This window comes from Vitis riparia, chromosome 5 (genome assembly GCF_004353265.1).
Source record: "Vitis riparia cultivar Riparia Gloire de Montpellier isolate 1030 chromosome 5, EGFV_Vit.rip_1.0, whole genome shotgun sequence".
NCBI classification, from domain to species: Eukaryota; Viridiplantae; Streptophyta; class Magnoliopsida; order Vitales; family Vitaceae; genus Vitis; species Vitis riparia.
In genome coordinates, this window is record NC_048435.1 from 513,475 (window position 1) to 536,394 (window position 22,920).

The 22,920-nt window shown below is 38.8% G+C and overlaps 2 protein-coding genes across 4 annotated transcripts; one reads left to right on the plus strand and one right to left on the minus strand.

Annotated features, from left to right (window-relative positions):
* The first annotated feature begins 1,176 nt into the window (after window positions 1-1,176).
* On the plus strand, window positions 1,177-18,484 carry LOC117913893 (WD repeat-containing protein 43). 3 transcript variants are annotated; one of them, XM_034828994.1, is made up of 13 exons: window positions 1,177-1,248; window positions 2,131-2,224; window positions 2,639-2,782; window positions 2,891-3,006; window positions 11,541-11,695; window positions 12,036-12,124; window positions 12,273-12,816; window positions 13,516-13,686; window positions 14,845-15,017; window positions 15,137-15,216; window positions 16,289-16,400; window positions 17,656-17,730; window positions 17,816-18,484. In XM_034828994.1, the coding sequence occupies exons 2-13, from the start codon at window positions 2,135-2,137 to the stop codon at window positions 17,963-17,965; spliced, it is 1,899 nt and encodes a 632-aa protein (XP_034684885.1). In that variant the 5' UTR covers window positions 1,177-1,248; window positions 2,131-2,134; the 3' UTR covers window positions 17,966-18,484. The 3 variants fall into 3 exon arrangements, with proteins under 3 accessions (XP_034684885.1, XP_034684888.1, XP_034684886.1); XM_034828997.1 differs by having other exon boundaries at window positions 14,854-15,017; XM_034828995.1 differs by lacking the exon at window positions 1,177-1,248 and adding an exon at window positions 1,957-1,978.
* A 1,886-nt stretch (window positions 18,485-20,370) lies between these two features.
* Window positions 20,371-22,240, minus strand: LOC117913894 (heavy metal-associated isoprenylated plant protein 35-like). Its single transcript, XM_034828998.1, has 3 exons — window positions 21,780-22,240; window positions 21,557-21,641; window positions 20,371-21,451 (listed from the first exon to the last, which is right to left on the minus strand). The coding sequence occupies exons 1-3, from the start codon at window positions 21,795-21,797 to the stop codon at window positions 20,676-20,678; spliced, it is 879 nt and encodes a 292-aa protein (XP_034684889.1). The 5' UTR covers window positions 21,798-22,240; the 3' UTR covers window positions 20,371-20,675.
* Between the last annotated feature and the right edge of the window lie 680 nt (window positions 22,241-22,920).

Genomic DNA, 22,920 nt, shown 5'->3' on the forward strand with positions numbered 1-22,920 from the left:
TTTTTTTATTATAATTTTTTAGCTTAAAAAAAGTCAAAATATTTGACTTTTTTAAAATGAAAAAAATAACATATTGATTTTTCTTTACTTTTTAATATTATATAGAAATAAAATATTATAAAAAAAACTTAATACTTGATATTATTAAGTATTATTTAGTTTTAACTTATATTTAGAATTAAGTGAAATAACAAACACCACCTTAGTGATTGTAAAAGTCTATTGAAACTTAAGAAATCCGAATTTAAAGAATAATAAGGAGAATCATGATTAAGAAAACTTTTAAAATTGTGAAATATATCAAAGTGTGGAAGTGGATAAGTTGTTGAATCACGATAAAAACGCTTTATTTACAACATTTCTCCCCTTACTTTTTATTTTTTTTATTTTTCATCACATTCATTCCATTACTTGCATATATAAAGAGATCATCACCTAATTTACTCATTTATCGGATAATTATCCATACTTGTTAATTAGATTAACTTTAGTCTTTATACTCCCTTTATGCAAGGATGAAACATAGAAAAATAAAAGATAAAAGCTTCCTTGAATGTGAGTTAATAGAAAACTATTTTTAAGAACAATTTTTAAAAACAATTCTGAGTTGTTTTATGTTTCGAAATTCAAATATGAAAATTGTTTTTATCGATTTATTTTTCATGAAAGCCTCGTGTAAGTAAGTATCTTATGCAAAAGTTTTTAAAGTATTCAATATATTTCCCATTGCTTGTCAAAACTCTTTACAACAAAAAATACCTAAACATGCCTCAAATTTATTCTAAAAAATACTACATTTTTAATTTTTTCTTAAAGTCCATTATTAACCAAAAAAAAAAGTTACCAAATGTGTTTTTAAGTAAGTCCTCATATTTCAATGTTAAAAATTTAATTTTATAGAGAAACACATTCAATACTCATTGGGCTCAGACAGCTGAATCCAGTACAAAGCCCATCCATAGGTTTAAAATTCAGGCCCATTAATGTTGTTCATCGTGGCGGGCTTTTCGGTTCAGCCCATCTCAATTGTACCTAACAAAAAGCCCCAAAACAGATTCCACAAATCTAAATACACTCAAATATGGAGGCTAAAATGAAAAATCCTAAAATTGAAAAAAAAAAAGAAAAAAAGAAAAAGAAATAAAAGGGGGCCCTTGTGAAAAGAGCAGCTACGCGGCTGCGTTCCTAAAACCCCTCTCTCGTTCTCTCTTTTTCTTTGCTTCGCGCCGCTGCCGGTCGCCAAAACAGGTAAAACCCCTCTCTCGTTCTCTCTTTTTCTTCGCTTCTCGCCGCCGCCGGTCGCCAAAACAGGTAAGCGTGCATCATCTCCTTAAAACAAGTTTATCCTCTGTTTGGTTGCCGAAAAACGGAGGAAAATTAGTATGATGATGCACGACGGTCCCTTATTGGAACTGCTATATAAGATTTTCTAAGAGAACAGGAAATTCAGCCTGAGCCGGATCGGTAATTGCTCAGGATTTAGTTCTGTTGATTTTTCGTTTGCTTTTTACGGAGAACAACTGAAAATACCTGGTTTTAGTTTTCTTTTTATTTTTTATTTTATTTTCCTCTAGTTTGTCCGTAGACAAACCGGGAAGCTGAGAAAATGCAGGAAAGTAAAAGAGATAAAATCTTGAATTTTCGTTACTCAGGCTGAGAAAGCTAAAACTGCTGTTCAGCCAAGTTTAACTGAATTGTTTGGCTTGATTCAGTAACAGATAGCATGATATTGCATTTTTTTCCTCCTTCTCTTCCATTTTCTCCGCTACCAAACAAAGGTTATTAGAGCTTAAGTGCTGAATCAGTTTAGTTAATGAAATGATTTACTGGATTGGTAACATATTGGCGAGCTTTAAATTTTTTAATGCTGTGACTTTCTTATACATTTTTTATCTCTTCTTCATCATATGTTTCAGAGGATTGCCACCTTTTTTTGGCACTTCCTACTGTGATTTTGAGCTATATTATTTTCGTCATGGTAAGTTGTTTTGTTTCTTTATCAATAGGCAGTTACAGTCAATCTCCCTTAATATCGTCTTGGGACACCTCTCGTATATCTACAATTTCATTTCTAATTTGTAAATTATGAATTGTAAAGACTTTGACATTTAATTTATTCTTTTGATACAGGACCATGGGCCCATCGAATATCCGAGATTTATTAACAACCTTTAGCCCTTCTTTGGACTTCTTTGCTATCAGTTCTGGAGATGGACGAATTAAGGTACTTGAAACTTGGTTGTTGAAGAGGCTAGGAATTAAGAATGGAGGTGCAGGAATCTGAGGCATTTGAACTTATTTTCATACTGTCAGTCTCCAAGAGTGATAATAGATAATTTAATGTTTTGTTTTTCACTTGTTTAACAATAATTTTGTAGGTTTTGGTCTGTTTCTTTTTACTAAATTTGATATACTTTTGGATCTTTAATGGTCAGTGCTAGAATTGTTTTGTCTTTGTTTATTGTTTGAACCCTCTTCCGGTTGGTAAGATGTTTCTGAAAATCTATATTAGTTTTTAATGTATATATGAATGTTTAAGTATATTGATAAGGATATTTGTTGAAAGAGGAAACAGGTTGTTACCTGTGGTTTGTTTAGCGGTTCATGTAGATTATAATTTTACTTTTTCTCTGTTCAGATTTGGGATACTTTGAAGGGTCAGGTTCAGACTGAATTTGCAGACATCATATCAACAGACACAACTAATTTATGCAGCAAACCTGAAAGAGGGCACCTTTCAGTTGATTATACTTGCTTGAAGTGGTTGTCTCTGGACAGCAAGGTCCTTGTTAAGTTGTTTTAATTAAATTTAATTGAAGAATTGCTTTGCCATTACATTTTTGGATTGGTGACCTATATCTTTATTTTGTAATCTGTTAATGATTGGCAGAAAAAAAGGAAGCTTCGATGTTCATTATTAGTGCTAGGAACAGGCAGCGGTGATGTTTTAGCACTTGATGTATCTGCTGGTGAGTTGAAGTGGAGAATTGGTGACTGCCATCCTGGGTGAGTTCCTTGCTAACAGCTTTCTTTCTTTTCATTATTTTTAAATGTAAAGGTACATTTTTCGTAAGTTGCTAGAGTTTCCTTTCAGTTAGTTAACTTGAGTTTGGATGCGGTATTTATCTCTCTTATAGCTTCCTGAAGGGCTTGATTCCCAGACCTGACTGTTGGAGCAATAATTTTTTTTTGAACTGAGGCAAACAATTGTATTAAAAGAGAAAAACATGAGAAGGATGATAAGTCCTCCCCATGATGTACAAACCTAACCAAAAATTGAGTAAACCTCTACTAAACAAGGAAGACTATACAAAAAGGACAAAAGGCTTATACACGTATGACAAAACTAGAACTTGTAGACCCAACCCTAGGGTGTACAAATTGACAGCCAACTAAGTTGAATTACACTCAAAGGATATGGTTTAAAAATGTCTATACAATAAGCCCAAAAGGAAACATAGAATTGAAGCGAATCCCACATAATCTCCGGCGTCCTCAAAGTACCCTTGAAAATCCTAGCGTTCCTCTCTCCCCTCACAATTCACAACAAGGAGAGACATGCTATCCTCCAAAGAGTCATGTCTTTGATAGAATTCCTAAAACACTTGAAGGAAATCATCATCATGTTGCAAATATTGCCTAGTTGAACCCAATCCATCCCAGCCTAAGAAAAAAAATCCTATGCCATGAAAAAAACCCAATCCTACCGTGGAGCAATATTCAAACTTTCTTTCATTCTAACATATCTTGACACAAATTTCCTAAACAATTTCATGCTTCACACTTAATTAACCCTGATTCCTTCTAATTAATGCAATATAGCAAGTATTATTAGGAGGTTTGGTTAGTAGGAAGTTTGGGGAGGAAGAAGGGGGGTGGTGTACTAGGGATGTGAGGGAGGGGTTTAGTGTGGGATTTTGAAAGGAAATCAAGAAGGAAGAGTCTCTTTTGCAAAACAAAGTTGTGGGGAATGGTAGAAGAGTAAAATTTTGGAAAGACAAATGGTGCGAGAACATTGCTCTTTGTGATTCTTTCTCCTCTTTGTATGCCTTAGCAGCTTCTAAAGAGGCTTGGTTAGTGGAGTTGTGGGACTCAATGGGCGAGGAAGGGGGTTGGAGTCCTAGGTTCTCTAGGCCCTTCAATGATTGGGAGGTGGGGAAGTTACTAGTGACAATACAAAGAAGGAGTCTTAATCCTAATTTGGAAGATAGAGTGCTGTGGAAAGAGACTAAGGATGAGATTTTTTTTGTAAAATCTCTTTATAGTGCTCTAGATTCAAGAAGTGCTATTCAGTTTTCAAAGAACATCATTTGGAGCCCTTGTGTTCCTACTAAAGTGGTTTTTTTTTTTGCTTGGGAAGCCTCTTGGGGTAAGGTGTCAACTTTGGATCAACTTAAAAATAGGGGGTGGACTTTAGCTAATAGATGCTTCCTTTGTTGTGCGGAAGAAGAGTTTATTGATCATATTCTAATTCATTACACCAAGGCAAGAATTTTATGGGAGTTATTGTTTGCTCTTTTTGGAGTGATGTGGGTGCTTCCTTATTTGGTTAGAGATACCCTTCTTGGTTGGCATGGTATCAACATGGGCAAGAAGCGTAGTAAGGTGTGGATGACAACCCCCTTATGTCTTTTTTGGGTGGTTTGGAAGGAAAGAAATATAATTGCTTTTGAAAATGAGGAGCTTTCAATTCATAGGATGAAAAATTCTTTTGTATGTAATTTTTGGTTTTGGACTAAGTTGATTATAAATGAAGGACCTCTTCCTTTAATCAACTTTTTTGATTGGTTGAGTTCTAAATGAGGGCTGGTAATATTTTGTATTTCCTCTTCTTTTTGTTCTTGCTTTTTGGCGCCTCTTGTATGCCCTCTGTATGCTTTGGGTCAACCTTTTTTTTTTTTTTTTGATAAGTAAGCAAGATATTCATTAAAAAGGCTAAACGCCACAAAGCATACAGGGAGTATACAAGTTGGCTACAACCCAAAAAAGAAAAGGACCAGAAAGAACTACCTCCCCTCAAGTGGAAGCTATCCACTCCAAGAAACCTATAAGGGAGAAAGACTCCTCATCTAAATACACTTTGGCCCAATTCCACAGGTTACAAACAAAAAAATTCTTTAATCTCTGAATATTCAACTCACCCCCCCTAAAAGCTAATCTATTCCTCTCCTTCCAAACCGTCCAAAAAATACATAACGGAATGGATTTTCAAATCTTTTTCCTTTTCTTCCCTACAAATGAGCCCCTCCAGGAGATAAGAGTCTCCTTTACAGTTTCTGGGAGGACCCACTTGACATCTACCAACCCAAAAATAATATCCCAAAGGACTCTAGTCACTATACAGTGTAAAAGAATATGATTTACATTTTCTTCTTCACAGTCACACAAAAAACAACAATTTGGTAGTTGCACCCCTCTTATCTGAAGCCTATCCAGAGTGAGCACCTTCTCCCAAGTGGCCTCCCAAGCAAAAAAACATACTTTAGTTGGCACCCTATCCAACCATATTTTCTTTGCGGGAAACACTGTATCATTAGGTTTATCCAACAGCCTATAAGCATCTTTAACCCTGAAAAAGCCATTCCTTCCTTGCCTCCAGTTAACAGAGTCATCCCCCAGTGAAGGCCTATGACCCCTCAAAGTATGGAGCAAATCACCAACCATGTCCAACTCCCAGTCATTAAAGTCCCTCTCAAAAACAAGATTCCACTCTCCTTGACCCGAATCTTGATCCCACATTTCCTCAATCGTGGCGTCTCTATGCGCAGCAAGGACAAAAAGATGGTTGAAACATTGGGACAACGGAGTATCAGTGCACCATTTGTCTTTCCAAAATTTTATTTTGGAACCCTTCCCAACTATAAAAGCCAAATTCTCCCAGCACCATTCTGATTCTTTCATAATCTCCTTCCAAACCCCTACTCCAGCCGCCCCATTGACCTTCTTAGACCTCCATCCATGTTCCTCTTGCCCATATTTCGTAGAGATCACTTGTTTCCAAAGGTTATCCTTTTCACAAGCAAACCTCCAAATCCACTTGCCCAGCAAGGCTCTATTCAGAGTGGCTATTCTCCTTAACCCTAGCCCACCCTTGAGTTTTTCTGAACAGACCACTTCCCATTTAACTAGATGAACTTTTCCTCCCGAGTGTCCACCCCCCCATAGGAAATCTCTTTGGGTTTTCTCCACTCTTTTAGCAACGGACTTGGGCATGCGGAAGATAGACGTTTGGTAAATTGGCATACTAGCCAAGGTACTTTTTATGAGAGTGATCCTCCCCCCTTTGGAGATGTACTGTCTTTTCCAAAGAGCAAGTCTCCTCCTGACCCTCTCCTCCACTCCGTCCCATATAGAAGAAGCTCTATTGGGGGCCCCTAAAGGGAGCCCCAAATAGAGAGAGGGCAAAGACCCCACCCTGCACCCTAACTCAGCTGCCAACTCAAGAATCTCCTCCACTTCTCCAACTGGGATGATTTCGCTTTTGGCTAGATTAATACGAAGTCCCAAGGCCGCTTCAAACCAAAAGAGAAGCCAGCTTAAATGAGATACTTGCTCTTTGCTCGCCTCACAAAACACAATAGTATCATCAGCAAAGAATAGATGAGAGATATTCAATGAAGATCTTCTACCACCCCGAATATTGCACCCTGTTAGATATCCCCCCTCCACCGCTCTCCTGATAAGAACGTCCAGAATCTCCATTCCCATAACAAAGAGGTAAGGGGATAGAGGATCCCCTTGACGAAGCCCTCTAGTGCTAGGGAAAAACCCAGCTGGCACTCCATTAACAAGAATAGAGAATTTAGCAGAGGACACACAATTCCACATCCATCCCACCCACTTGGTCCCAAAGCCCATTTTTTGAAGGACCTTCATTAAGAATTTCCAATTGATGCTGTCATACGCTTTTTCTATATCCAATTTACAGATAATGCCCTTTTCCTTTCTCTTCTGCCACGAATCTATCACCTCATTAGCAATTAAGGAAGCATCCAGAATTTGTCTTCCCATAACAAAGGCATTCTGAGCGCCAGATACCACCTTACCAATCACCTTTTTGAGCCTATTAGCTAAGACTTTAGCCAAAAGTTTGTAGAGCCCCCCAATAGGCTAATAGGTCTAAAGTCTCCCAGGTCCTCCGCCCCGCTTTTCTTAGGAATCAACACCAAGAAGGTGTTGTTGAGGCTCCTAACAGAGACATTATGCTCATGAAACTCTTTAAACATCTCCATGATCTCCTCTTTTGTAAAGTTCCATACGTTTTGCCAAAAGGCTACAGTAAAACCATCCGGGCCTGGGGCTTTATCCCCATTCATCTCCATCAGTGCCGAATGAATCTCGCTCTCTGAAAAAGGGACTTCCAGACTCTCTGCTTCTTGCTGGCTGATGCAACCCACCTGGATGCTACCAATATCCGCCTGCCAGACCATGTCTTCAGAAAGCACCTGCTGAAACGAGTTTACAACTCCTTCTCTCACCTCCTGCTTCTCTATCAGCCACTCCCCATTAACCTTAATTCTGCCCATAGTGTTGTTTCTTCGGTGTGCACTAGCCATTCTATGGAAGAACCCCGTATTTCTGTCCCCCTCCCTTAACCAAATCTCCCTTGAATGCTGTCTCCAATGGGCTTCCTCCAACAGCACCCATTTCTTAAATGGGTCCTTGGCTTCCTTTTTTAAGTCAGCTTTCTCCACAGTCAAGTTTCTCTCACTTTCCACCCTATCCCAATAGTCTACTTGCTCCAAGGCTACAGCTTTATTGGTCTCCAGCCTCCCAAAAGCCTCTTTGTTCCAAACTCTCAGATTCTTTTTAATTTCCTTCATTTTAACATTCAATCTGAAGCTAGCGCTGCCCCTGACTTCAATCCCCTGCCACCATGATCTCACCATGTCTTTAAACCCCTCAACCTTCAGCCACATATTTTCAAATCTAAACGGGGTGGGGCCTCTTCTAATTCCACCCCCCTCTAACACGATTGAGAAATGATCAGAAATTGGACGAGACAACCTGATCTGAGTGACTCCATTAAACTGATCTAACCAGCTTTGGGAGACTAAAAATTTGTCTAGCCTCGCCCACGCCTGATTATTAAGTCCCCCATTCCAGGTGAACTCTCCCCCCTGCAGAGGCAAGTCCACCAGCTCTAATTCATCCACAGTCTCTGCAAATCTCCTCATGGCTGAACTGATTCTACTTTGGCTGCTCCTTTCTTGTTGAAACAGAATGACATTGAAGTCCCCACCAAGACACCAAGGATCGTCCCAAAGACCTCTTATCGCCCCAAGTTCCTCCCACATACCTTCCCTTTCCACTTTAGTAAAAGGACCATACACTCCCGTAAAAACCCAAGTAGCCCCATTTTCAATAGTCTTGAATCTACAAGACAGAGTAAAAAGACCCTCCTCCCAATCCAATATATCCAAGACCCTCTTGTCCCACCAAATCAAAATGCCACCCGCAGCCCCCTCCGCATTAAGGACTCTCCAATCTAAAAATCTTCCTGTACCCAGGCTTCTCACAATGCCTTCCGACATCTCCTGAATCTTGGTTTCCTGAATACACATTAGGTCCACCCTCTGACTCCTTATATAGTTCTTAATAATTTTCCTCTTAGAGCTATCATTAGCTCCCCTCACATTCCAACTTATAATCTTTAGCTTCATTGGACAACTATCAGCTGATTCCCCTTGCCCTGAACAAGACCTTTCTGCTTATTCCCCCCCTCATAATTGACTGAGCATTCCAGCCTCTTTAGTTCCCTTTCGAATTTGGTTTTCTCCAAGAGCTCCTTACTGTGGATCTTTTCCCTCCTCTTTCTGATTTTAGTCAGAAAGTTCAATATCTCCCTCTCCAACCCCTCCGTAGAGAATCCCAGAAATTCACTAAATTTTGCTAAACTGCAATCCCCCCATAGTTCCTCTTTCTCATTTTCGTTGTCTTGAGGTCCTGATGCATCAACATTCCCCTCCTTGCCCCTAACCTTGCCTCGGTTTTTATTGGCCTCTCCCAACTTCCAGAATCCCTTCTCTTTTTCGACACTCCCCTCATAGACTGTTAGCCAAGTTGACTTATCCCCCCATAACTCCTCCTCTAATCCCCCTGGATGATCAAAAGACTCCCCCTCTAGAGCCCGATCAAAATTAGAAGAGAGAGAAGAAGAATCCCCCATAGCCCGATTTCCTTTAGGATTGGAATTCAGGACATACCTCTTGGCTTCTTCTTTAAGCGCACGGTCAGTCAAGGATAGGCCTTTATCCCTCTGTTCCCTTCTGATCTCTACTGGTTCCCAGCACAGCAAGGGATCCTTTGGAGTGGATCCTGTTTTGGAGATAAAACGGCCCAAAAGACCAGCCTTCTCTTGGGCAGCAATTGGGCCCTCCCTTTCCCATCCTTCCATTTCTGCAAAAGAGTGGCAGCCCAGCTCAGCAGCCCAGTTACATGGGCCTGCCTCTGACTCACCAGCCACCTTTGATTTTCCTTTTAATTTTCGGCCCAAAAGCCCATCTAGCTTAACCAGCCCACCATCCTTCTCCTGCTCCTTAATACTCATATTTGGGCCATATGAGGACGACCCAGCCATTTTGCCATCTGAATAGTCCCAGTTCCTAGGCAACGGGCCATGGACTTGGTTCCCGGGCCCTAAGTCCGGCCCATTCTCCTGCAGAGCCTTCCCATCATCTGGCAGGAGCAGTCCCTCGATTCCCGCTCCTCTCAGATCCTTCCCCACGCTCTTCTCCGCGCGTGAAAGCATATCATCCCTGTCCTTGGTTCTCCTGCTGCTTTCCGCCGCGGAAAAGCTCCTTCTCACCACCGGTCTAACTTCCCACCACAGCGACAAAGAGTAAATCTCCTCCTCTACCTGAATTTCTAACATACTCGGTCTAAAATCGCCTCTTAGTTTGACCAGAATCCTAGCCCATTGAATTTCCCCCATCGTCCTTGTCCGTTCATCAATTTCGACAAATCCCCCACATTCATCCCCTATTTTCTTCAGTATCGTCGGGCTCCATAACGAGATTGGCAAACCAAAGATTTTAAGCCAGGCTTCCTGAATCATCTCCTTCTCTACCCAACAGCCCGTCTTTGAATTCCAGAGTTCTAACCTCAAGTGGACTCCTCCTATTGCTATGCTCCCGGATGAGACCACTCGGTGAGCCTCTCTTATGTCTTCAAACTCCAGCAAAACCCTACCTCGCTCCAGCTTGGCCAGCCCTAGCTTGCTTTTTAAGCCCCACGAGCTCGCCCAAAGCCTCCCCAGCCTCTCCATATTTTCTTCTTCCTTTTTGTTGGATTTCCAGCTCTCGACAAGGCAGTGTTCAGCTTCTGTAGATTTCCAGCCATCTCCTCCCTCGAGACCTTCATCTTGATCGCATTTGTGCCTTTCCAGTTGTTGTGCTTGACTGCTTCTGCGTATGACTTCACCGGAGAGGTTTTTCCGTCGGCCCGATCTTCCTGTAACTCCATTCTTCTGCCAGCCAACTTTTCCATTTGACAGATCATCTCCGCCATGTCCGTCCATCCTTTTCTGTCCCTCCTACCTCTCGGTAAGAAGATGCAGAACCTTCTGCGTTCCAGATCGACAACCCCCAACCTTAAAAAACCACCCGCTCTGTTGGAGCCCCGAGCCAAGGTGAACCGCTTGCCTCTTTCTCTCCACTCCTTCTCCCATTTCCCTTCTTCTTCGTCACGTATACAATGGATTAACCCTTCCTTAAAAAACCCTAAACTCTCCAGCCCTAAGCGAACCCATGTCGAGACCCCCCGCTTCTTCTCCACGATGAGGATCTGACGCCGTCCTTTCCTTTCGTCGAGGGCAAGCTCGAAGGTCTTAGATTCCACCGAGAAGCACCGCTTTCGACTCGCCTCGCCGGACTCCTCATTATCGCCGTCGCACGCGCCTTCACTCTCCCTCACGTCCCCTCTCTTTCTCACTCCCTCTCTCTCTCTCTCTCCCATCACTTCGGTTTTCCTGCTTTGGGTCAACCTTAAGGCGCCCTTTCTTCTAATATATATTTTTTCTGTGTGTTTACTTATATATATAAAAAAAAAATAGCAAGTGTTATTAGGACCAAAGGATGAACCTTGTTTTTCAAACCCATGATATTATCCTTTTATTCCCCCATCTATAATCTCATTTATTTATCTGCAATTTGAATTGCATCAAATTCCTTCTTATGATCGATTCTTAAATTAGATACAGTGATGTGATATACTAATGCACATTTTCTGTCTAAAGTACATAGAAGACATGGTAGAAAATGAGGAATTGAGTTAAACCATTACTATTCAATTCAAATTATATTGCTGTGACTGGATGGTGAGACCAAAAAAGTTTATTGTGTTTTAGGCGATGGAATGCCATTTGTAGCATGCTGGTCTCTCTCTCTCGCTCTCTCTCTCGCTCTCTCTCTCACTCTGAGAATTTAATGGACAAACTCTATTAATTAGATGGATGATGTGGGCTGAATATTCATAATGTTAAAACACAGCATTTACACTTGGAATGCCTGATCAACAGGATTTGCTTCTACAATGTGCAGGGGTGTTAGCGCTATTTCATGTTCTACTGATGGTTCATGCATTTATGCTGCTGGAGCTGATGGGATGATTTCCAAAATCGATTCCAGTGTAGGAAACCTATTGGGGAAGTTTAGAGCTTCTACAAAGGCAATATCATCCATGTCTGTTTCGTCAGGTCTTTGCCCTTAGCTTTTGAGTTGCTGTTGCTTTATTTTATGTAGAAGCAAACACATTATTCAATGGTAAATTAGTGTTTGATTGTCAACTGAATTAAATATTTTATGAAGAATGTCATGTGGAATGATGGAGCTCATGTCTTGAAGATGGCTCTATGGTTACTATTAAATGCATACACTAAATGGACAATTTACTAATATTACAAGAATAAAGCATTAAAAGCCACTGGGAAGACAGGAAATTGTCTATGCTGGAAACTAGAATGCAAGATTTTTCAGTATGCTGATTACTCTTCTTTTTTTGATAATGCTACTTGGATGGGAATTTGTCCACCTCAGATGGGAAGGTATTGGCAACTGCAGCTGCTCAATTAAAGATCTTCAATTCTTCTGATCACAAGAAGATACAGAAGTTTTCTGGTCATCCTGTGAGTCCTATTCAGTTTTTATATTTCTTATTGAGTTTACTCCTATTTCATCTCGTTCAAAACAATCAACCTGATGTGTGGAGTAAACTGGTTATCTTTTTTATTTTCTGTTCATAGTTGAGTAAGTTATCTCTTCACTCATTAACAGGGAGCTGTTCGCTGTATGATCTTTACTGATGATGGGGAGTACATCCTATCATCTGCTATTGGTGAGAGATATATTGCTGTTTGGAGAATTGATGGTAGCAAAAAACAGTCAGCCAGCTGTGTTCTTGCAATGGAGCACCCTGCTGTCTTCCTAGATAGCAGGTGCATTGACAATGGGGATACAGATAAGTCAGGCTTATATGTCTTGGCTATTTCTGAAATTGGTGTTTGTTATTTTTGGTATGCAAAGAATATGGAGGACTTACGTAATACAAAGCCCACAAAAGTTTCAGTATCTCTTGAAGACAACTTCTCTAAGAATCACAAGGGCTTGCCTACAATATTTGCTGCGAAATTACAAGGTGTTGTCAAACCTGCATCAGGTGATGTGTTTGTTGCCTATGGTTCACTAGTAAAGCCGTCATTTCAGAAAGTCATAGTGCATTCTGGCACAGACATCAAGATAAACATCTCCCAGGATGGTATCCTTCTACCAATGGATCAGTCTCATAAATCTAAGAAAGGGCTTGGTGTGAAAGATGGAGGTAAGGCTTGATCAAAATTTTTACTATTGACTCTGTTTTAATTAGTTGAACACTACAGTATGGATCCTAATGTCTGGGAAACCTGTACAAAAGTTTTGGAAATTCATATTTTATTTACAATGAAGTTTTTCTTTCATAGAATAAACTAGGTTTTATACAAAAATGATTTGCTTCTGATCAAAATTGATACACCTGGATGGTAGTGGTCTCTTGCTGCCCATTTCTTTGACCATTTTCCTTATCTTTTATGGTTCCATAAAAATCTCAAAGATGGGTGAAAAAGGGCAATCTTAACCTTTGGCATGGAGATTCTTTAGGTGGGAGCCATCAACTCCTGTGATATCTTCTTATTATTAGTATTTGTTTGATTTTGATGCATACAATTAGATCATTTGATTTTTTAATTTTTATTTTATTTTATTTTTTGTCTTTTATAATGTTTCATCCATGTGTCCTCAGGAATGATTTTTCTCAGTGTTCTCCAAGTCTTCTCTTTACAATTTTGGCTTGATTTGATGTTTATGGTTTGTTAGTCTGAAAGTTTTCATATTTTTTTTTGAAATATCAAATAGTTGTTGTGTGGATGGTAAAAAGAAATGGAAATTTTTACATTTATCCCTATAATCCCATGTGAAATTTTTTTAATTTTTGTTCTACATTTCATATGGATCACTAAATACTTGTTTAATTATTTGACAGTTACTGCTTTAGACCGTGCAAATGCTGAAGAAGCCTTGCTTCCAATCCCCAAGATTTTTTATTTTCATGACAAAAATAAAAGATATCAAAACTCAAATATTGACCCCGATGAGATAATGGCTGATGATTTGATGAATGTCAGGAGTCAAAATAAGGCTGTGGAAAGCAAAGGTACGCTTAACTTTCTTCCAGAGCAGTTTCCTAATTTTAGCTACACAACTCTTATGTAATTTGTTGGTAGAGTCACTGAATTATTGGTTGCTTTCACTGGGGCAATCTCCATTTTATTGGGGGCCTACAATGGTTCCTTGACCATTAATATTTTCGTCAAGATGGTTTGTTGAGCCTGATCATCCTGAAGGATGTCTATAAGAATGGTTACATGAATCAAATGGTTTTGATGGAAATTTGGTTTTAAATCTCTCCTCACACTAAAAGCAATGACATGTTCTTGTGGTACTTTGGTCTATCCCGTATTTCCTTTTGCATATGCTTGGAGACACAATATAGACTCCACTGCCATTTGGTAGAGGAAAGGAAAATTGAAGAAACACTAATGGAAGTTGGAACTAGGAAGCTAGATTTTGACCTCAAGATGGAGGAAGAAGCAGAGAGGAGGTAAAATTAAATGAACTGAATGTGGTTGGCAGAATTTTGAATTTAAATCCTACCTCATGTTTAAGGCTCATATTCATGAAATAAAGATGCCTTCCTGTGGTTATTTGCTCTACTCGACAAGAGAGCAAGTTACCCATTGAAAAGTTGGATTTTCAGTTCAACATTAACAATATTTACTGACAAGAGGATGAGGATGGCAATGGGCTTGGATTTTGATGTAAGAATATGCCATCTTTAATAAATATGATCATAAATCCTGTTTTGTGTTTGGTGATTGATGTTTTATGGGTTTGTTCCACTGCTTTTGTTGATGGAAGCAGTGTGGACTTTTATGTCTTCAGAAGGGTTGTGTGCTGAGTTAATATCCTGAATTTTGTGCAATCTAATGAATTTCCTTGAGCTGTCTGGAGTTGTTGGTGGCATTGTAAATATCTTGATATCTTAATATTTGGTGTATATCTCAATGTTAGACTCTTGTTTAAGTTGAGCAAATTCTTGACAAACTCAGATGTGCACAAATCAACAATAAACTCGTCTTTCAGAATTTCCCTTCCTGTTAAAACTACTTGAATTGTGACTTCATCTTTTGGTATAGTGGAAAAGGTTCTCAAAGTATATGGTCATAATATTTTTGTACTTAACTACTCCTGTTAGGGAGTTACCCTTCAGGGATTTTGCTTCTTCCTGGTCCAATTTTTTTTGTTATGTTAGTACATGCAGATGACTTGGAATCAGTTGAAGCTTCCAATGAAACTTCTTGTTTGGAGGAGCAGCTGAGATCATTAGGGTTGCTTGATAACAAAGATGATCTTACATCCAATTCAATGCTTAATTCTACAAAATTTAAGGGTATCAGTATTGAAGAAAATATGCCTCCAAAGAAGGTGTGTTTCTTTGCGGAAATAGAAAAGAGATTGCTAGTGGTGTATTTTTGGTTTCATGTGTTTGTTTTTTCTATTTCAGTTTGTCTTATGACTCTTTCTCTATATATCTTCTCCATCAGATGAGGGCAGCTGTTTCGTCTATAATACCTGGCGATGCATATGAGTTGTTGAAAGTCTTGGTGACTATGTGGCAATCAAGGTATGCGCCTCTATTCTTGCAACAGATGCCCTTTTTTGTTTTCTTTATCTAGGGATCCCTAAGTTTATAATATGAATTCCCATATATTGTGGCAATCATCTATTTCTTGTCTTTTCTTTTTCTTTTTATTTAGGTACGTTGATGATTTTTTTTTCCATATTCAACTGATAGTGTATGATGCGCTGTGTGATGTCTGAGCATGAATATAAGCAAAGTTGTTGACTTATAAAAACTATTATTCTTTTACACAAATAAAATATTAACTATCATTTACTCAAAATAAACCGTCAACTATCAACTGAACTTGATTGAGACCCATTTAATGAGCTTGCTACATATTTTAAATAAAATATAGAGATACCCTTAACTTGTGTGATTTCAATCCTTGTTTAGTCAATCCTCCATACCCAATTTGTGGTTCCAAAATCCACTCAGAGTACTTGATTGATAATTGTCTATGGTCTACCTTTAGTTGAATAACAACTTTGGATTTTAACAAAAATAATGTAAAAATGGTTATGGTGTGCAAGGGGATTCTGATCCATTTGCTTCTGATCATCACCATAAAATGCAAAAGATTGAATTACAACATTGGAAGATGTTGTGACTGAGAGATGCAAGCACATGTAACTTATTTTATTTTATTTTTAAAGAAAGGTTGTGCATATTTGCTTGTGTTGAAAGAAAGTACAAATTTCTTATTTGCTCAGAGTTACTGTTTTTTTTTCCTCCTTTATTCTTTTTGTTTGACATGAAAATTTTCCTTATATGTTTTGGGGCTGACTTCTTTAAAGCATTCAATTTTTACCTGTCATTTGTACAAAATATGAGGGAGATTGTACCCATGTCAGGGAGAAAAGAGTGGACCTTAGAATTGATATATGGGGGAGGTTCTTCTTCTTCTTCTTCTTCTTCTTCTTCTTCTTCCTCCTCTTTCTCTTCGTTTTTATTTTTCTAAACTTAAAAGTCAAATCAGCCAATTTTCACCAGTACTTTTAGATATATATGAGCCAGGCGGTGCCCAAGTCGGTGTTTGCTTTTACTGCCTCAGAGCTTTGGTTGTCTTCAACAGGTCATGCAGTGGAAACTATGTCCTCCCATGGATTTATACTATATTAGTGAATCATAGTCAACACATAGTATCTCTCGAACCAATGACCCAGCTTCTTGATTTCTTGCACCAGGTAAAGTCTTGTTTTCTTCATTTCTCCTTCATGTATGTCTTTTTATTTATGAGCTTGCTTTTGTTGTTAGTATTAGAAATTTTTAATTCTGTGAGTCCTTCCCCTTTGTGGTTTGTTGACAGTATGAAAAGATGATGGGGAAAATTTACTTAGTTTCTATGTATAAATTGATAATGTTTGACTGTTTTTGTGTAAATGAAGAGGCTTATAGGGTATCAAAAAGGTGAAGGAGTGGCCTTTACTTGAAAATCATGACTATCTTCTAACAATTCTGAATACCATTGAATGTGAATCTATATCAGGGAACCAGTCAATTAGTGTAGTTACTTTATAGGCAATGCCATTCAAGTTTATCAATTTTAATATTACATGATTACAATCTATAGTAGTACTATTGATGTAAATAGAATCTGTATAGTGTATTATTCATTAGTCCATTTATCTGCATTGATGTTATATATTAATGTTTATATTAATATAGAAATTAAATCATTTTCTGAATCAGGAAAATTCATGTTATTCTAAAGTTTGATTATTATTTTTTGGGCAAAAAGTGAAAAGAAAAAAGAAGAAGCTGTGCATGGGTTTTTTTATTTTTATATGACAACAACTGATATATTATTGGGCTTGTTCAACATCTAAAAATACCTTGGTATTGACAGTAGGGTTGTTGGTTGGGATAGGCTGAGATCAGCTGGAGATGCAAAACAGAGCCAAAGCTTTTCCCTAGAGTGTTCCCAGCCCTTAAGCTCCTGCCATAGTGGTCCTGTGATGTATGATTAGAACTTCAGTTGGGTTTTGTTTGACTTGAAATAACAGCTCACTGAAATAGTGAAATATATAATTTCTGTAATTCAATATAGGTTTCGTCAAAATCTAGACTTCAACAGGAGAACCTTTCCTTACAGCTAGACATCTACTTAAAGATCAAAGTCTTGATTTTGGGAACTTGAAGTCCTAAAGTTGGGGTCTGTATTCATGATCCTGACCTCTGCTCCTTCTCAGTTTTGTGGGCTGGGAAATAAATATTTGACCATCTTAGTTCTTTCCACTATGTCAAATGATATCTACAGCTGGCCTTCTAGGGTCTTTGTGATATGCATAATATTTGTAGGTTCTATAGTTTGCACATAGTTTTCATGCTCTGCTGTTCCTATTGGGTTGTTCCCCAAAATGTTGTTGCACTTTATTCATACTCTTCTAGGGTCATAATTCATAGTGTGGAGGACTTGAATGATGTTTTTTCCCCTCTCAGAGCACCAAATCTAGAGGGACGGCTGTTCAATCTTTATTACAGCTATCAGGTGGTTTGCAGCTTGTAATGGCACAGGTTAGTAACTTCACATCCTCACCTTAGTTCAGTATATGTTGTATGATTTTTTTTGGCATTTGACTTTATTTCTTTCTTTTAACAGATTGATAAGGCTTCCCAAAACATAAGTCAAATACAACATGGTCACCAGGTGGATGAAAGTGAAGATGAAGATGAAGATGAAGAAGTTGAAGATGTTCTTTATGGAGAAGAAGATGATGAATCCCAGATAAGTAGTGATAATGATGACTAACTGTATCTTACTGCAGAAGGTATTAATTCTTTGTCAAGTCAATATCCCTTTGCCTTTTTTATTACTAGGCATGGGCTCTTGAGTCATTAGCACTTGAAAAATACTTGATGGAGATTATCTGAAGCTGTACAATATTGTAAGGCCCTGTGTAGACAGGGGGAATGAGAGGATAGGAATGCTAGTTGGAATTGGGAATCAAGGAATTGGAATGGGTGACTGCTGTTCCATTACTTCCATACTTGGATGCAGATGGAGTCAGGTGGAATCAGAATCATTAATGGAAATTGCTGAAATGTATGGAGCTTGGCAGAATTTTTGTCAGATATGCAGTTACCTGCCAAGTCATTAAAAAACATGGCACCCGACTACCTTTTCTGACAGTTTAAGATTTAGCAAGTTGTAGAATTCTTTTGGTGTTAGAGTTTTTTCTGTTGTAAAAAGAAATATTTATGCATTTGAGGTACATTCAGATTTTGAATTAGTTTGAGTTAAAGAATAGAAGTTTTCTTCTTTTATTACTTTCCTTGGGATCTCTCCTATGTTGCTTCTGCTTTACATCACTTCTTTATTAAACAGGCTTCAAGATGAGGCTTGAGCTTGGTCTGGATTCAAGGTAATGAGGCTATTACCAAGCTGGGCCAACATGAATGATGAGTAGCTCAGTTCATTTGCAACCCTATTTGTGAGGGACTTCAATAATGTGGTCATTGTCTTATCTTTATTTATATCATTTCATTAGTTATCATAACCGTCTGGTGGTCGACAACTTTGTTCTCTGCTATGGTATGTGCTCCATAATTTGAAGGAATGACCAACCTCAATTAACAAAAGCCTGAAAGCAGAATTTTGATGTAGTTCATTTTATCCACCATCAATGAAGATAGTGAAAGTATTTTAATTTTCATAAATAATAGAGAATGTGCATTAGTGAGAATATTTTATTTGATGTTGGTAGGTGACAACGAGGCATGGAAGGCTCATCTTTCATATGTCCATTCATTGGGTTTATTGTTAGTGTAGTGACTGAGCATGACCCTTGATGGTAGTTTACACAACACTACTCTTTTATACTTGAAAACATCAATCATAAGATAAAGGCCTCTTATTTGGTAGGCATGAATACATGGTGGTGGAAAGGAATCATATTCAGCTCCAGATTTGTGCAGTAGTTAGAGCCAAGTTTCTTACGGTTTAATGTAAGCTAGGCCTGTCTGATATTAAAAATAAAATGTAAGAATAATGGCATTCAGCCATTGTGTGTAGTTTGAAGGGGATGCTTATGTTTGATATAAACTTGGATATGAATTCTCATAGTTCATTTTCCATTTTGCTTCTTGCTTCTCTCTTCCGATTTCGTTAGGGCAAATCTTAACAAATCTAATCACTGGAAAGAAACACTTGAAGGCTTCTTTCTCCTGTTGCATGCTTTTCAGAAAATTGAGATGTTAGGATTGATGTTCCCTTTTTGCTGGTTGCACTTGGAGGTGGAGCCTGATGAAATGAACCTCTGTATGTAGGGCAAAAACAACATCTACCTGCTTCTTCTAGGAGAAATATTGAACTTTCTTTTATTTCTCAAATATGCTTCAATTTATGTTGTGAAGCTAAAAAATCAAGCATGATCCTTTTTTGCTGTTAGGTTCCATTGTCACAAAGCGCTGGGTTCAAATAATAAAAAAGCATCAGTTCTTATGATTCAGGCTGTTACTGAGATGCTGCCAAACTGGATTTTGGTTTGCTCTAGTTATAAGCACCAGGGTCTAGATGATCTATGGTGGTCAGCTTATAGGGATGGGTTTGGCATCAAGTACAGGAGATGGCTGAGCTTTAGACCTTCTCTAATAATTCCCATGGTCGAAATTAACTACAACCTTAAAAAGAAATGTACTATAGTTTCAGGGATCTGTTGTAGTTGTCAATCTTGATTGTGACTATACGAAATAGCTTGAAATTCTTTTGGGGTTTGAATCCCCTTTAACCACTTTCTTTGGTGATCCTTGATTTTACTTCTTTGCATGACTTCAAATATAGTGCAGGTTGGACAATTAGAGAACTACTCATGGTAAAATTATGCTATTATGATGCTTCTTTTAACATTCTAGGACATTATATCGTTTAACCTGGCAGGAAATTCTGATCCAATGTTTGTCATCATGCATATATATCACACAGCTTGTAGAGTTGAACATCCTGTTATCTTTTGAATTTTAGATGATAGATTATGAATGTCATTGCAGATCTAATCAGCTGAGAAGAAAAAGAAAGCAAAAATTGTACTATCAATGGAGTATTGAAAAGGCAGTTCACATAACTTTATGACAAGCAAAAATTGTTGATCTTTGTTTCGTCTTTCAAGGGCAGATGCTTTTATGAGATAATCTAAACTAAAGAGAAGGATGGATATCTTTTTGAAAAATGGAAGGATGTGGATTAGGCTTGTAGAATATATGCTTTACAGGATTCTTACATAAGAAATGAATACCCGGCAGTATGTATTGGCCCTATCAGAAGTGGAATGCAGGATCGATTCTTCCTCCACTTACAAGCTCAGAATCTCATTCCTCTCGCAATATCTTCACGTGCTTATTAGGAAACATCACGGCCACAAATTACTTTTATTTCATTAATTATTCTCCAATGACTTTCTAGCTAAGACTCTCTTGGAGGCAAAAGAAAGAGCTCCGTTTTCAAACTGACTTCTCTACCCTGTCTAAACTATTCTACACGCATTTGGATTTTCATCGCTAAACATTGAAGTGATGTTTCCATTGCTGTTATTCACGTTGCGATAATCCTCACTATAGCGGTCCATCCTACTGTAATGTGCGTGCCGTGGTGGCGACCGGATGTACTCGTATTCAGTGATGTAAGGTGGTGGCTTGTATGTGTTGTACCTATGAGTCACATAGACAGGTGGGGGTGGCTCATGATGGAGTCCTTGGACATTGGTGTACATTGTCGGGGGTGGCTCGTGATGGACTCCTTGGACATTGGTGTAGACGGTTGGGGGTGGCTCTTGTTGCAATCCTTGGACATTGGAGTAGTTGTTCCAGTGCCCTCCATACCGGTGACCATACCCATATCTGTAGCCATACTCAGGTGGGTGGTGGTATATTACGTGAACCTCTTCCACATCTTTAGGTCGTGCTGGGTTACCTGCATTAGCATCTGCAGCTGCAGGTGCTGGTGTTGCCTCTGGCGGAGGATTTTCAGGTGGTGGTGGGTCTTTTGGTGGCTCCGCTGGTGGGGCAGCCTCGGCTTGTGGAGCTTCTGCAGGGGGAGGGTTTGCAGCTTCTGCTGGGGGTGGGCCGCCGCCTTCAGGTGCTTGTTCCGGTGGCTTTGTGGCTGGGTCTGTCGGTTCTGTATGACTACAGATGGTGGCAATCTTTCTCGTCTTCTTAATGGCTTTCATTATTTTTTCAGGATCCGCCCACCCAATTATTGTCAATTTTTGTTGGGGGAAGTCAATATAGAGATCATATATACCTGTTGGAGAACTCAAAAATTAGGTCACCTACACCAAAACATAGGAGTAAAGGGACAAAATAGAAAGACCACTATTGAGGTACCCATTAGCAATAAATCACTCACCATTGATGCCGTATAGGGCTTTCTTGATCTTCTGTACGCACCCATTACAGTCCATCCGGACCTGTATCTCAGTGACCCGAGGCTTCTGCATTTTTTTTTAACAAGAAAACTGACAGGTTAGGAAAATGTCTTGCAAGATATCTGCAAAGAAGAACGCTAGAACTACGATGTAGGCACTAGTTGTTCTGTATCAATATGTTCCTACTGTGGATTTGGCACATACCTCCAGTTCTGGGATCATGAGTTAGGGAAAGGCAGGAAAATGAAGAAAAAACAAAGGGTTGTGTTTTCTATGGAATGGAGAGGGTGGAGAGTGAATGAAGAATCAATAGTTGGCATTTATTTGTATATGAGGAGGGAATATTTGAAGGGCAAAAGGCCTGGGACATGCAAGGAATCTTTTTTTTGCTTTTCCCTCAGAGAGTGAATTTTGCCTTTGCTTGGCTTTCAGAAGTCACTTTCAAATCTTAAAGAGAGGGAGGAGGGTATGGCTTCGAGAAAGAGGGCGGTGTTTTGTATGGACCTTTGAATGTTGAGCCAAAGGGAATTTGCTTTAAGATGGATGGCCATCTATAATTGAGGGACGTTTGCGCAGTTTGGATATCCAAAGCCCGGCCAAGAAAGAAATAAAAGAATTAAAGTGAGAGCAGATGATGGATAGATCATTCATATATATGTCAAAAAAAATCTAAAGTAGCTTTTTCAATGAAGGATATCCACTCTTGAGGAATCCTTTTGTTACAAGAAACACCTTATAGTGTCAAAATTGTAGTTTATTTTTCTTATACTGAGTTGCATCCCACAAACCTTTCTTTCAGCTTTGCCATAAAAGGTTGACGGAGACCAGATTCTCCCACTGACATTGGGTGGTGCTTGAACTTTTTGTTAGTCTTACTGATGAGTTGGGTGTTGATTAGATTGTGATTTAGACATCTACCCGAGTTTTGTTATGGTTTGATTAGTTTGGTTTGCTATTGGCCTCTTTGCAGGAAGTGGTCCTATGACTCGGATTCAGCTCTTCTTTACTAAGCACAATTACATGGAATCAGGTTGCATAATTCACAAGTAACGAATCTTCATTTTTAGCCCAGTTTTTGCTGGACTATGTGCTCAATTGTTTAACCTTTATTAGGTTGGGTTCTGATGTTATTGGCTCAACGAGTCAAGATTCCATCCTGAGATCCAGAGAGGTTCCATCTCTGCCCGTCTTAAAAATTTCTAAATGTAGTGTCCATCTCCTAAGTAAGACTAGACTGTTTTAAGACTAAACTTTTTGTTACAGTGTGGTCCTAGTTGGCTTGGTTCTTGTTCTTGATGCTATTGTGAACAGTGGACGGTGTTTGGCATGCTTTCTCTAGTAGGCA

Excerpts from the sequence above, each read along its gene's own strand:
- LOC117913893 (XM_034828994.1), top strand. The coding sequence starts at position 2,135 with ATGGGCCCATCGAATATCCGAGATTTATTAACAACCTTTAGCCCTTCT. Across the intron at positions 2,225-2,638 it reads CTGGAGATGGACGAATTAAG|ATTTGGGATACTTTGAAGGG; the intron begins GTACTTGAAACT and ends TTCTCTGTTCAG. Across the intron at positions 15,217-16,288 it reads GTGACTATGTGGCAATCAAG|GTCATGCAGTGGAAACTATG; the intron begins GTATGCGCCTCT and ends TGTCTTCAACAG.
- LOC117913894 (XM_034828998.1), bottom strand. Across the intron at positions 21,452-21,556 it reads AGCCCTATACGGCATCAATG|GTATATATGATCTCTATATT; the intron begins GTGAGTGATTTA and ends GTTCTCCAACAG.